The 15,925-nt window shown below is 41.2% G+C and overlaps 1 protein-coding gene across 1 annotated transcript in view; it reads left to right on the plus strand.

The window, feature by feature from the left end:
* Positions 1-277: 277 nt before the first annotated feature.
* The window catches only part of CHGB (chromogranin B), a 30,596-nt gene continuing 14,948 nt past the window's right edge, over positions 278-15,925 (plus strand). The window contains exons 1-2 of the mRNA XM_018566804.1: positions 278-329; positions 13,284-13,377. Of these exons, the coding sequence (XP_018422306.1) occupies positions 327-329; positions 13,284-13,377 (97 nt within the window). The 5' untranslated portion in view covers positions 278-326. The remainder of the gene's footprint in view (positions 330-13,283; positions 13,378-15,925) is intronic.

The following is a 15,925-nucleotide window of genomic DNA, read 5'->3' on the forward strand; positions in this document are numbered from 1 at the left end:
ACTGTAATGTCTTCCTTTATATTGTAAAGCACTGCGCAAACTGTTGACATTATATAAATCCTGTATAATGATATAATAATAATATTTTTTATAGACAGGATAGACCCTTCTCTGGCATCATACACATTACTTCTCTGGACTTTTGCTATTATGATTTGTTTTTAAAATCCAGATCTTGCCCAAACGCTGGTTCAGATTAAAAATAACGTGTTAAAAAATTATGTTGATATAATTTTATTACAATAATATATACTGTGTAACAAATGATTTTTTTTTCCAATACAGTTAATGCGGCCCCGTTTGATAAAGGAAGCAGACAGGAAGAAATGGTATGTAATCATACTTTTCTATATATTTGTCATGCTGATATTGTGATGTTACGCTTAGGGGGAGGCAGCTAAATATTAGAGAGAAAAGATCCCAATAACACGGCTGTTGTCTGAAAAAGAGAGACATTGTGGAAAGTTAAGGCTTCTTGTGCTGTTACTATATAATCATGTTTTATTGTATTCATTCATATGTGGTGCTAACACGTTCTACAGTGTTTTAGTTTATATAGTATGCATTTCTTTGCAGTTTGTCAGTGTTTAGCTTATAGAAATGTTTAAGCTATAAGTTATATCATTTAAAGGAAATCTAATTACTTAGTAAATATAGAGGCTGCCATTACCAGCCTCTCCTTCCAAAAAAGTTAGTTGCCTGGCTGATATTCTGATCTATTGTGTTCAGTGCTTTCTGAGTCACTGACCTGCAACGTGTATGCAGAACAGAAGATCTGGTTCAGGCTAATGTTGGTTGCTGCAAGCTTGTTTCAGGTGAGTTACTCAATCTAGCAAAGCCAGAGACAGACAGACAAATAGAATTGCCAGAAGGAGAGCAGCAATGGCACCCTCCATATTTATCTTACAACAGTGTTCCTTTACCAAATAAGAGAACCATATGCAGATTGCAATAATTCATTACAAGTAAAGTTCTTCAGGCTGAACACATGCCTGGCTGGGAAGCCTCCGATTTCAGCAGAACTTTCTGGCCCCTGTGCCTAATGATGGCTTCAACATGGTGCATAGTGTGGACAGGTCAGGACTATGTCAAATACAACATAGCATATACTGTAGAATACAATGATCAGGACTATGTATGGCACAACGTAGCATATAAAGTGTATTAGTCAGGAGTATGTAGCATACAACATAGCATATTAAGGTCAGTGATCAGGGTTATATAGTGTATAGAGTGCAGCAGTCAGGTCTATGTAACAGGGGTCAGGATTATGTAATTAGACAGCACTATTTGCAGGGTTCAGCAGTAAGTGTTCCCTTATGTTGGTGGTCAATGCGCCCCCTAACATTTGTGGTCAGTGTGCACCCTTGCATTGGTGGCTAGCGTGCCCCTTACATTGAAGGTCAGTGTTCCCCTTACATTGGTGGTCAGTGTGCCCCCTTATATTGGTGGTCAGTATGCACCTTGCAGTGGTGTTCAGTGTGCCCCATTACATTGGTGGTCAACGTGCCCTTCTTTGGTGGTCATCCCAAAACTTGATGGAACCATTATCTTTTCTTCCAAACAGTGCATCTAAAAATCAAAGTTTAGTTTGCACAGCTTTTGGCTGTATATAGTTACTACTGAGTTACGTTTTGCCTGGACTCCTCCTTTAACGTAATTGTTTTGAACCTACAATATGCATAAAGCTTTATTGGAGTAGTACAACCTATTGAATTTTGCAATGTGGCTGCAGGGTTATTTTTCTTTAGATATTATTTATAACAAGCATACATTTTTTATAGGCATATGAAATGTGTGACTGAGGACTAGTTCTCGCCGCAGATTTCCTGATGCATTTTGCCGAATTTCCCAACACAGGCATAATACATGGAGAATAGAAAATTCATTCTTTCAGCAGTAATGGGTTGTGTTGAGGTGCATTAGCAGAAAGTCCCACATTACGCATTTTTGTTGAACTGACCTGTATTTCCCCCTTCAAAATGTGGTCTTTTATAAATGCAAAGTGTGTGAAATGGATGACAACACATGTTAACACTACTTAGGTTAACACACACAGTTTCATAAGCATTTGTTGAATTATTAGACTGTAATTAGACATCCTGCTGTCCTTTGCACACCCGAATGAAGTGGATCTTTGTAAAGCTCTTGTTTTAGTAAAAAAAAACTACTGACAGAATGTGGTGTTGGGGGCACTTTAAAGACCACCAAACAAAATAAAGATGACATGGTTTGATATTATCTGAATTACAAAGAGCTTTCTGACTCAGCATCCCCCCTTCCCCTTATACTGTGAGTCTCTTGCTGAATGTAGCTACATAGTGGTCAGAAGAAGGAAACAATATAAAGGAAAGGCTATGACCGGTTGTGAGTTTTAAGGCTTGCCACTGCCACCCACCGCCTTACCCCACTGCTATAGTCCGTGGCCAACACCGGCTTTATGGTTAATACAGCTCTGCTGGTGAGAACTCGGAAATGTTAATTTCCTTCTTTGTGAATTGACGTTTCCCTATCTGCCAAGTCAGAGCAATATCCTATTGAGACTTATTGTAAGTTATTACTGTTTGGACAGCTCAGTAATACACATGATGTGTAGCTAACCTTGGATGGGAATATTTTGGCTCCTAAGTACACACTGACAATATATTGCCTGTTATTACCTGAATCATCTCCTCAATTAGGTCTCAGGCTGTCAGATGAATTAATGTGCTGTGTAGCTTAGTGAACGTGGTCCAATACATGTCAGAGTGAAGTATTGTCAATTCTGTTTTCCCTTGTAGAACCTTAAATAGACTTCTAACACAACAGTTTATTGCTTGTTTGTGCTATTACTGTTATCACACAGAAACAAAACCTCTGAGATGCAATGAAATAAACGTTAGGCCAATGATCAGATGTTTTTATTTTTCAACTGACCCTGTCACCTGAGACCCAGCTGAATTTTTAGTTTCCATCAGCTAAATATATTTCATGTATATCAGAACAAAAAGTGTTCAAAGTCTTACAGTACTTTATCTTTAGCAGACACAGCCTAAGCAGAAAAGCCTGTCCCCTTCCAGCATGCTGTAGAGAAGGATCCTTGATCTTTGTGTGGAAGCAGTTGTCTCTCTGCAAAGGTTCAGCTTTTCCCCTTCTGAGTCAGAAGCAGAGCTCTGCAATCAGCAGGGATCATGAACTTTGCTGATTGAGGAGCTAGATGCTTCTAGATCACTTTCTCCTGCGTTTAGATGCACCTGCAGGTTTAGCCGCATTTACGTGCATTTGCATGTGTTCCAAATAGGAATCTCTGCAGAGCCAGTAATGGACAGTTCTTTATTTGCACACATTTCAATACCATCTTAACACAACAGCTTGTATCTACCGGTTATGCAAATCTAACGCATAATCAGATTCATTTAATCAAGCAATGAGTCATGTGTAAAGTGCAGTGACTCACTAACAGCTCATCATAATCAATGTTCACATTACAGTAACATGAACTATGACTGGTTGCTAGAGGTTTCTGCTCTTTGTACCCCACCATCGCTTCTTTCACAGCATTCCTGAATTAGCACACATTTTTATACATGTTATTTCAAAGTCTCAGAAATTCTCTTGATTTGCCGCAGTATTGTGTTTCAAATTAAGATAAGAAAATGTATCCCCAGGAAGGAAAATGAAATCTTTGAGAAAATAATTGAGGATTGTATATAATGGTATGGTTGCTGTACGCGCTGCGCACAGGTTTCCTTTACACATCTAAGGCTGTAGTTAATTAAAATGTTGATGACAAATGGACCCAATTACTGTCATATAATTGTATTCTGTCTTCCTAAGGTTCAGAAGTCACTGGGGCTGGATGAGTCACTGGAGAGAGAGAGAGAGAGAGAGAGAAAGACAGAGATAGAGAATGAAAGAGAGAGAGAGAGAATAGGCGAGAGAGGGGAAGTAAAAAGGGAGAGGAAAAAGGGACAGAGAAAAGGAGGGGTACATAGAGAGAGAGAAAGACAGACGAGGAGGAGAGAGTAGGTGTATGCGTCAGAGAGAGAAAGCTATACAAATAGAGAAAGAGAAAGACTGAGAGAGATGGGCAAATAAGAAATAAGGTCAGAGAGAAAGACAGATGAAGACAGAGAGAGAGACAGACAGATAAAGTGAGAGAGAAAGACAGGGGAGTAGGTGAGAGAGAGAGAGAGAGACAGATGGAGGAGAAGGTGAGAGAGAGAGAGAGAGAGAGAAAGACAGGGGAGAAGGTGAGAGAAAAAAGATGGAGAATGTGAAAGAGAGAAAGAGTGAAAGGGAGAAAGAGAGATACACTTTACAAAGTATTTCCTAATATATAAGAACACAAACAGATACAATTACCCTATTATCTGCTCTGTACAAACATTCAAACTTTGACCCTATAATTCATTAAAAGCCACCAGAAGTGTTGCTCCTTTCATAATTACAGTATACTCTGAATTTATTGGGAATCACAAAGGAAGTAGACTAAGAAGGCAAGACCAGAATGTGCCTAAAGAAGAACGCCATGCACAACCTTTTTTTTTCTAGTTTTGGATTGAGTGCAAATGGTTTAATACCGCCTAACAAGCAGTAGAATCTTTAAAACAAGTCCTCACTGGCCTGAGTGGCCTCTACAGCTGCAGGTACTGTGAAGAATTTGATCATAAAATATCACAATGGAGACTCTGAAGTCGGGTTTCAGTTGGTTTCTAACAGCTTACAAGCGCCTACTGTTTGTTTACATTAGAAGGATGACAGACTGCCATCTTTTTCCTGTAAGCCTCTTATCACAACTGAGCGAGTTGATACATGTTTCCAGAAGCAGTTCAACACTCAACGCTTAGATTTCCATGGTACTCTTTTGTGCCTGTTCACGTCTGAGCGATGCGCTGTCCCTAAATGCTCAGAAAAAGTACAGGAGCCCCAATAGACATAAATGGGGGCACCAAACAATGCACATAACGTGTATTTTGTTTAGTGATTTTACACATAACAATCTCTCCTCCTCCTAGTAAGTAACTAGGTTTCCATTGGCTAAAACAAAGACACTCAATGGAAAACATGTGAAAAAGACACAAAAATTGCATGTACAAACCCACAAAAAAACAGCAAAAAATGACCAAACATGGCATCACTTCATTTGAATGTAGCCTAAGAGAAAATAAGGGCAGAGGAGCTATCATTTCAGTGCTTTTGCTGTGACATTAGTCACTCCAGAGTGTCTGTAACTTCAGAGATCAGCGAGGGCTTGTTGTGAAGCTCTTTTCTTTCATACTATCCCTTCTGTGCTGATTTTCATATTTCAAGTTACTTTGAGAAAAAAACCACGGGATTGGGTGCCAAAATGTAATTTTGCGAACATGAAAACAACAGGCAAATCCAAATGTCTTTTAACCAGGTGATGGCCATTCAACCTGCCACAATAGAAAATCTCACTGGGTATGTTATATGTGTTTCCATCTGCTGGCAGGCATATTTAACCATCCAAATTATCCAATCTACACATCCAATTATAAATCAATTGCTCTTGACAGGAACATAATTGTATCTGTACAAAACCTGAAGTCCCCTGCAGTAGAAGAAAAGGAACTGGAGTTCTATTAGCAGCAGACCCTTAACGTGTATGACTGAACAGCCTGTGGCAACAAATCCACAATAAAATCAATTGAACCCTCACCCTATTTTCGGATTGCATTTTATAGCGGATGGAGCAAAAATTATCAAGGGACATACCTGACTAAATGTAATTCATCTTTTCAGTGCAATACTGTACACATTAACAGACTGTGTGAGAAATGTAAAATCTTTATTTGTAATAGCAAGCTAAAATGGCAATTGAAGATGTGTTCTGACTTCTAATTAACAAGAAACCATTTTTAAACTGCAGCCATAAACCATCCACAGTTCAGCAATTATTCACACCACACGGCCCTGCAGCCAGTCACTGGCCACGTATTGGTTTTACAACCAACCTTTATAATAGATCTACCGTTGTAGAAATGGTTTGGTGGTTGTTTCGCTTAGGTATGTCTGACAATGGCTCAAGAAAACACAATGCTGTGGTGTCAGTTGCCTATGGTATCACTGGCCGCTCCCTTTTAGATGGTAAACTCTCATGGGCAGGGCAACTGACACCACAGCATTGTATTGTTTTGTTTTTTTTTGAAAAATTCTGTTTATTCAATTTTTGCATGCAAATACATTACAACCATTACAACATTCCTCCTACAACAGTAGGGGCGCATACTTAGTTACTAACAGGTACAACCTACACATACTAAGGAAGTGGAGTGCTGGAGTTCTATACACAGGTGGAGAAGAGACCATGCATCTGCCTAAAAAAAGCATTAGGGATACCTGTAGGGGTATTGCGCAAGAAATACAGCAAAACAGGGAGCACCTTCATTTTGATGAGATTGGTGCGACCAATGAGAGTCAGTGGATGTGCCCCCCGAGTTAGAGATCCAGGACTGCTCACCACTCACCCCCTCCACGCCGGCTCCCTACATGTCCAGCAGCGGCAGGAGAGGCCCAGGAACGAGCACAGGGGAATCCAAGATGGCGCCGGCCTTCCCCTTACCCTTTGCGTTCCGGGTGGATTTCCTTTGTGAAGCGGCACGTCTGCGGGACTTGGCGGACATAGATCTGCTCCCCGGTAAGTCCCGCACAGGAGAGAGGGTCAGGTGCTGCCAGATAGAGCGGTAGGCAGGAGAAGAACAGGATGTCACGAGCGGAGGCAACGGAGCTTCACAGGACACGTGCACTCAGGCTCACATCGCGGCCACGCCCCCTCCTGGTCTTGTATTGTAAATGTAATGCCCTCCTTATATTGTAAAGAGCTGCACAAACTGTTGGCACTATATAAATCCTGTATAATAATAATAATGATGGTGAAGGGCTTCGGGATTAGGTCTGCTTGGCACGGAGAGAGGGAATTTTAACGTAACAAGAGGTTTACAGTATTTTACAGTTTAAATATCTGAAATCAACCTTTATCAGCTTCAGAAAACTAAAGACAACTTATTTCTGAATGGTAAACAAAATAGAAACTCCACAAATACGGATACCAAGTAATGCATAGGTAGTAATATAAATTACAAATAGTCCGTTCCAAGCTGTATATTGTGTGTCCAGCTGTGCAGGAAAATAAAAATGTTGCCACAGGGTTAGCCTAATAATGCCACAACATCCAACCTTGCAACTCCTAAATAACATAGAGGGAGGGCACTCTCAAGATCTAAAAGACAAAATTACAGAAGCCCTTCGGTTCTACACTATGCCGGTGCGCCTCTGTACTCTTGCCTTCTATTTCTGATTGGTTGCTGGCATGAAGTAGTAAAGCAAGCACATCTTTGTATTTCACAGGTTGTCTGACAAAGTGATTCTATTCACTTGATTTATAAATGTTCTTGTCAGCATATCACCCAACCAAAGTGCCTATAGCCTACCACATACACGGTATGTTCTGGGTAGAATTTCAGGTAAGTTAATTTCAGTATGTTAATTGGTTATAGCAGAAAACCAGTGAACAACACATACAACACAGTGAGGACTGGCAAACACCATGACTATGATAGTGTAAGTATCAGGAATTAAATTCAGGACACTAGTACTGCAGAGCAAGAATGCTTACCACTACGCCACCATACTTCTCTAATAGCATTATAAGTGATTTCTGGGGTGCATGTTTACAGCAATGATTGTATGATTCCCCTTTAGAAACCTATAAGGTTCCTAAAACAAAAAATGAAGTGATAACTGATTATACTGTAATTATACCTTGTGCTTCTCTTACCGGGTTTCCTCTTTCCATGGTAGATCCACTGCCCAACGTTGGTTGACATGGAGAGATCATGGTACATTTTATCCACATATACATAGCAGTTAGGAGAGGATATAGTTTCAGACATGACTATTGTGCAGTAGAATCATTGTGCTTATCCATGTGTTATGTTAGGTCTCATTGCTGGCTTAGAATGAAGGAGATATCAATTTCTCATTAGGCTCTAGTTTGTTCGAACAGTAAGAATTTTAAGACCACAGAGATATAATTGTTAGGAACCATGGCTAAATTTGGGGCACAGTTTAACTGGTTGGTCTTTATTGTTTTACTGCAATATCTTGAAGATTGATCACAGGGCTGAAGCATGTTTGCAATAGGTTATAGTTCATTGAAACAGATGTTAGTCACCACTGTCAGTTTTCTGGGGTATTGAATTGTTTAAATTGCACCACTACTGCTAAGCTATTTATTTTTTTGGTATGAGCCACAAATACTTTTCTTTTAGAATGAATGTAGTGTTGTAGTGGTATGGGGTTAATAGAACTGACAATAATTTAAATGTATATTCCTCTCCAGATGGCAGATGTTCATATCTGGAAATCAGCATGGAAAATTGTATTTTAATTAAAAGTATAAAACTGAGACAGAAATGCATGAAATCTGTAATGTGTCAGAGTATGAGAGATGAGAAATTAATATAAGTGGTATAACTGCGTTCTCCAGTGTTACACCAGAGACTTAGTGTAGCATTTGCTTCATCTTCCCAAATGCAATGGATTTCCAGCTAAAATAGCAAGTTAGGCTCAAAGTTAAAACATTTTTAGCTATCAGGGCACGCGGTTTGTGGCTGCCCTTCAGTTGTGTCCATAGTCCAACAGGAGCACACAGTGTGTAGCTGCCCATCTCTTCTATACATAGTCCACCAGGGGCACACAGCATGTAGACAACCTTCTGTTATTCCATAGTCCACCAGGGGCACACAGTGTGTAGCTGCCCATCTCTTCTATCCATAGTCCACCAAGGGCACGCAGTTTGTTGCTGCCCTCCTGTTGTGTCCATAGTTCACCAGGGGCACACAGTATGTAGTTGCCCATCTCTTCTATCCATAGTCCACCAGGGGCACACAGCGTGTAGCTGCCCATCTCTTCTATCCATAGTCCACCAGGGGCACACAGCATGTAGACGTCCTTCTGTTATTCCATAGTCCACCAGGGCACACAGTGTGTAGCTGCCCATCTCTTCTATCCATAGTCCACCAGGGGCACACAGCATGTAGACGACCTTCTGTTATTCCATAGTCCACCAGGGGCACACAGTGTGTAGCTGCCCATCTCATCTATCCATAGTCCACCAGGGCACACAGCACGTAGATGACTTTCTGTTATTTCCATAGTCTACCAGGAGCACACAGTTTGTAGCTGCTTATCTCTTCTGTCCATATTCCACCAGGGTCACACAGCATGTAGATGCCCTTCTGTTAGTTCCCTAGTTCACCAGGAGCACACAGTGTGTAGCTGCCCTCCTGTTTTGTCAATAGTCCACCAGGAGCACACATTGTGTAGCTGCCCATCTCTTCTGTCCATAGTCCACCAGGAGCACACAGCATGTAGATGACCTTCTGTTATTTCCATAGTCAACCAGGAGCACACAGTTTGTAGCTGCCAATCTCTTCTGTCCATATTTCACCAGGGGCACACAGCATGTAGATGTCCTTCTGTTATTTCAATAGTCCACTAGGGGCACATAGTGTGCCCCTACCCTCCTGTTCTTTCCATAGACCACGAGGGCCACACAGTGTGTAGATGCCCTTGCGTTCTGTCCGTAGTCCACCAGGGGAACACACACAGCTGACACTTTGTTCTGTTCATAATCCACTAGGGGCAGATAGTGTGTAGCTGCCCTCCTGTTCTTTCCCTAGTCTACCAGAGACACACAGCATATTGCTGCCCTCCTGTTCTGACCATAGTCTACCAGAGACACATAGTATATTGCTGCCCTCCTGTTCTTTCCCTAGTCTACCAGGGGCACACAGCATATTGCTACCCTCCTGTCATGTTCACAGTCCAGGAAGTTTCCTGCTAAGGATAATAAACCACAGAAGAGTTATGCACAAAGCCATATACTGAGTGGATGTATAAACAATACAGCTCTGATGTGAATCCTAATTTAGTTATTATTTATTGCAGGGGGTATAGATTGGCTTACAGATCACTACATGAAATCATTTCATAGAAGTGATGAACTGATGCAAGAACTTAAAAGCACGCACTAAACATTAACTGCACATGTCTCCAATATGCCATTTTTCTTGTGCAGTAGTCATAGGTGAATGGCTCTTGGCACTAGAAAGGTGTGCCCTTTATGAAAATCAAGCTTCAAAGTCAGAACGTTCACGATTTTTCATTGTTCCAGAGTGAAAAAGTACATTGCATTGTGGAATGTTTGGGTGTCAGAACTATGAAGCTAAAAGCTTCCTCAGGCATATTACACTTCAAGGTTCTTACAGCTCTCTGCAGGCTAAACATAACTACTGTAAGAGCTCTGTCACAAACATGGACAATTTGAACTGAGCATTAAAAATGCATAAATGACCTGATGTTAAAACCAACACTAGGGACACAGTATGTAGTTGCCCATCTCTTCTATCCATAGTCCACCAGGGGCACACAGCGTGTAGCTGCCCATCTCTTCTATCCATAGTCCACCAGGGGCACACAGCATGTAGACGTCCTTCTGTTATTCCATAGTCCACCAGGGCACACAGTGTGTAGCTGCCCATCTCTTCTATCCATAGTCCACCAGGGGCACACAACATGTAGACGACCTTCTGTTATTCCATAGTCCACCAGGGGCACACAGTGTGTAGCTGCCCATCTCATCTATCCATAGTCCACCAGGGCACACAGCACGTAGATGACTTTCTGTTATTTCCATAGTCTACCAGGAGCACACAGTTTGTAGCTGCTTATCTCTTCTGTCCATATTCCACCAGGGTCACACAGCATGTAGATGCCCTTCTGTTAGTTCCCTAGTTCACCAGGAGCACACAGTGTGTAGCTGCACTCCTGTTTTGTCAATAGTCCACCAGGAGCACACATTGTGTAGCTGCCCATCTCTTCTGTCCATAGTCCACCAGGAGCACACAGCATGTAGATGACCTTCTGTTATTTCCATAGTCAACCAGGAGCACACAGTTTGTAGCTGCCAATCTCTTCTGTCCATATTTCACCAGGGGCACACAGCATGTAGATGTCCTTCTGTTATTTCAATAGTCCACTAGGGGCACATAGTGTGCCCCTACCCTCCTGTTCTTTCCATAGACCACGAGGGCCACACAGTGTGTAGATGCCCTTGCGTTCTGTCCGTAGTCCACCAGGGGAACACACACAGCTGACACTTTGTTCTGTTCATAATCCACTAGGGGCAGATAGTGTGTAGCTGCCCTCCTGTTCTTTCCCTAGTCTACCAGAGACACACAGCATATTGCTGCCCTCCTGTTCTGACCATAGTCTACCAGAGACACATAGTATATTGCTGCCCTCCTGTTCTTTCCCTAGTCTACCAGGGGCACACAGCATATTGCTACCCTCCTGTCATGTTCACAGTCCAGGAAGTTTCCTGCTAAGGATAATAAACCACAGAAGAGTTATGCACAAAGCCATATACTGAGTGGATGTATAAACAATACAGCTCTGATGTGAATCCTAATTTAGTTATTATTTATTGCAGGGGGTATAGATTGGCTTACAGATCACTACATGAAATCATTTCATAGAAGTGATGAACTGATGCAAGAACTTAAAAGCACGCACTAAACATTAACTGCACATGTCTCCAATATGCCATTTTTCTTGTGCAGTAGTCATAGGTGAATGGCTCTTGGCACTAGAAAGGTGTGCCCTTTATGAAAATCAAGCTTCAAAGTCAGAACGTTCACGATTTTTCATTGTTCCAGAGTGAAAAAGTACATTGCATTGTGGAATGTTTGGGTGTCAGAACTATGAAGCTAAAAGCTTCCTCAGGCATATTACACTTCAAGGTTCTTACAGCTCTCTGCAGGCTAAACATAACTACTGTAAGAGCTCTGTCACAAACATGGACAATTTGAACTGAGCATTAAAAATGCATAAATGACCTGATGTTAAAACCAACACTAGGGGAGCTGAATTCATATACACATCTCCACTTTTCCAGTACACCTTGAGCTTAAAGTAGTACTAAAGCCTAGGCGATTTTTACCCTAAAGTGATATTATACCCTGTTAAAAAAAAATCATATAGTGCTCCAGACCTCAGCACCTACCATTTGTGCGTGTCAGTTTTCCTTTCTAAGCATTACTTTGCTTTTAATTCTTCATCTATATATGCCGCTTTTCCTGGGTCCTGTTATCAGGTGGCAACATGACCTTACAGGGTGACATGGAGCCACCTTTGCTTGCACGCTCCTGGCTGCCGATACACAGGATTCTCTACTGTGCAGACAGTTCCTGCCCAAGCCCCTCCCCTTTTCCCCTCCTCTCTCCTCCAAGTGAGTGATTGACTGCAGCTTGAGCCTGCGCTGTGAGTAGTGCGATGTGCACAGGAGGCACAATTCTGTACCCTATGCTGTGGGACCTGGAGCTGCAGCGGTGAACATTAAAGAATGTAAGTGTTTCGGTAGACATGTTAACAAAAAGTACTGGTGTGCAGATGGTCAGACCAGGCCGAGACCTGTGATATATATCTATGCTGTAGTGTAGTGAAGGTACGGGATTGACCCTTGTCTTTTTTAGTCTTATCTACTATGTTACTATTAGTTTATAGGGAACAAAAACTGCCCCATTCTTGTGACCAATTGCAATTTGCAATTTTCCAGTTTCTGGCACACACATCATAAATCCTTTTCACCATAGACCCACTATATTTTTATTTGATACACATCAAGTGCCCATCATGCTTGTGCCCCCCAGTATGGGAGGTGAGGCAGTTAAAAGAGGCATTTAAGCTGATGTCAGATAAAGATAAAACCTATACATCTAAATAAGATGAAAAATATACAGTATTTATTGTTCCTCAGTTAAGCATGTGCATTTTTAATAACAAATATCAAGTAGATGTTATCCCAATATGGCTTCTATAGTATAAATATCCGGACTGGGGAGCCAGCACATGGCTGATCTTCCTCCTGACTCGGTGGATTGCAGTCCATGGGCATTGAAAGCTTTGTTCATAATACAACAATCGGTGTCTGAACACATAGCTTTGTGCCAAACACGGGAAAATATCAGTGATGCTGAAAGTTGGAGAAAAAACATCACCGTGTACCCAATCTCACAGTTTACTGTGTTTGGGTAGACTAATGATTATGATTTATTATGGGCTGTTATAAATTACTTCATTTTCCCCTTGGTTTTTTTTTCTTGCAATTGGCACTGATGTTATTTAAAACAATAATTATGTGCAGATTCTTTGTTTATGAAATGTACCTGAATGTCTACTCATTATTGTTCTTGAACTGTTTCTTTCTGTCCCTTTAGGTAACACGATGTATCGTAGAAGTCCTGTCCAATGCTTTAGCTAAACCTAATGCACCGCCCATTGACCCAGAATGTAAGGAAATCCTTAAAAAAAGTAAGTATCAAAACTGACATCGATGTAATAAATTGGACTTTCATCTGACAGCTTTCATTTCTCCAAGAAAATAATTACATTTTAGATGGCCTACATGTCTGCTCAGGATCATGTTGGATACTCCTGTGTGCATTTAAAGTTCTTGAAAGATCACTGTTGTTCAAATACAAAATATATTTATGTGTAATATATGTGTATGACCAAGGTGGATTTGTCATATTTACATGTTTTAGTTATTAGAATCTCTACCTACTGGAATATTTTTACAGATCTAAACATGCAATAAAACTCTCACTGCACATGAACCCAATACCACTTTTGGGCTGTTGTAAAACAAATTGAATGAAACTGTACTGATATTCACCTGGCTGAATTATTTAAAGATAGGCATTCTCATATAAAGGGCCCAAGAACTACCTATGAGGTTGTCAGAACTACAGGCAGGGAAGCACAGGTCCTATAAACTACAACTTTGAAGATCAATGATGGACAGAGTCATTAAGGTGTCCCTGTGAAGAACCAATTTGTAGGCCCTTGATTAAACTACTGGCCAAGTAAAAACATCTGGCAAATAGCTAGGTGTGAGTGTTGTTTATGTGTACATGGCAGTGGGAGGGGTCCCAGCACCTATCTGATTCACATGTTATAAAAATGGTCCCCTGAGTCCCCGAACACGTCTTGTTACCAATAGAGCTGCACAATGGGCACCAATGGTATGCCCAACACAGTTGATGATGCGGGTCTCTAGATTTGGAGCATAGAGATCAATGTAATTTACCTCTTTTCCATTTCCAACACACAATCTAGACCCAGTCTCAACCTAATCTTTAAATTAGCTGACTGGAGATTCAAAGACAGAAGAGCAGTTTTACAGGAGTACCATTCTGCTGAGAAAATCAACTCTCAGATTACATGCTTGTCTCAACTTTCCATAGAGAAGAATACTTCACCTTTCCCATTTGTTGTAGTCACTACTGATTGGCGAGTGACATATGTAATGTTACATTGCCCAACATATGGTGGGATTTTTATTTTTGGTTGGTGGCACAATGGCATCGTCTTTTTCTTGCTTTTAGCAGGTAGCATTGACATTAGAGCATGTAAAGGCAGTATTGTCTATAGCTGAAACACACTACAAGTTCACTTTAAGGGAAGTGCAACTAAAACAGTCACCTTATACTTCAGCTTTTGCAAGACCCTAATAAGAATATATTTCTATTTGTCAATGCATGTTGCCCAGTGACTTTGAAGTGTTAGCAGCAGCTACACTGGCTTATGATACACAGAAGCCTTTAGCTCATGAGTTAACCTGTGAATGGGCACCTGGGGAACTAGGATTAGCAAGAACTAAGACTGAAAAGTCCATCTCCACGATTTTGGCAGCAATCTTTAAGAAGCCTGTGTCCTTTGATGACAGAGCCTGGTGTTATATATTCCTAACCATCAAAGGTTGGCATTCCACATTAACTGACAATAACAATAAGGATTGATATTATCCTTTTTGCTAATGCCAGAGGCAACAAACAGTGCAAGAATTTAATTTAGGACCACATTCTATTATTGATTTTTGGTTAAGATGACCTCAGATGTAACAAATGATGGCTGGCAATCACATTAAAAGAAGGCTTAATGTAGAATTTTTTTATGTACATCTCCATGTGGCAGACTGCTTATCAGTACTATGAAATGCAGCAACAAAATGTCAATAATCTGAGGCAGCAGAAGTCTAATAACATATTTACATATAATGATCTAAAGGCTAGTTAAAGCCCAACTGAACTTGTAGGTTTAATCAGCTAAATACATCTGAGGTGCAGCAAAACAAAGTCTACAAAGGCTTACAATTATTTTCTATAGAAAGCAACCACATCCTGAGTAGAAAAGCCTGACCCCGACCAGGTAGCTGCAGAGAATGACCTTTGCTTTCTGTGTTGAGGCAGTGGTCTCTCTGCAGAGGTTCAACATGTCTCCTGCTGACTCAGAGCTAGAGCTCTCCAATCAGCAGGAAACATGTGATTTGTGGATTGCAGAGCTATAGGTCTGACTCATCAAGGGGTGTGTTTGACCCCTGGAGACACTGTTTCCACACAAGGGTCCTTCTCTACAGCATGCTGCCAAGGACAGGGTTTTCTGATCAAGCTACAGCTGCTTTTTGAAAGAACTCTATATTTATAAAGCAATAAATGTGACATTCACCAAACATCCACTGCAGGTGTATCTTCCTAGTGCTTTGTTTGGTTAGTGCAGCTATTCATTTACTTTCTGCGCATGTTTGGTGAATGTCACATTCACTGTGTCCTCCTTTGCACACCTTTATGTTTTGATGTACCTTGAATGTATTCAGCTGATTTAAACTTAAAGGAGAACTATGAGGTGAGGGATTTCCACTCATCCTTATAGTTCGAGCCGACCTGTGACAAATAAGCTCTCGCAGGTCGGCTCTATTGATCGCGAAGTAAGCAGAAACATGCAGCCGATCCGCTCACTTCCCGATTGTCTCCCTACAGAGAGCTGTGACTGACAGGGCCCCCCCCCCCCCCACCCCCCC

Source organism: Nanorana parkeri, unplaced genomic scaffold (assembly GCF_000935625.1).
Source record: "Nanorana parkeri isolate BGI_ZX_2015 unplaced genomic scaffold, ASM93562v1 scaffold28, whole genome shotgun sequence".
Lineage (NCBI taxonomy): Eukaryota > Metazoa > Chordata > Amphibia > Anura > Dicroglossidae > Nanorana > Nanorana parkeri.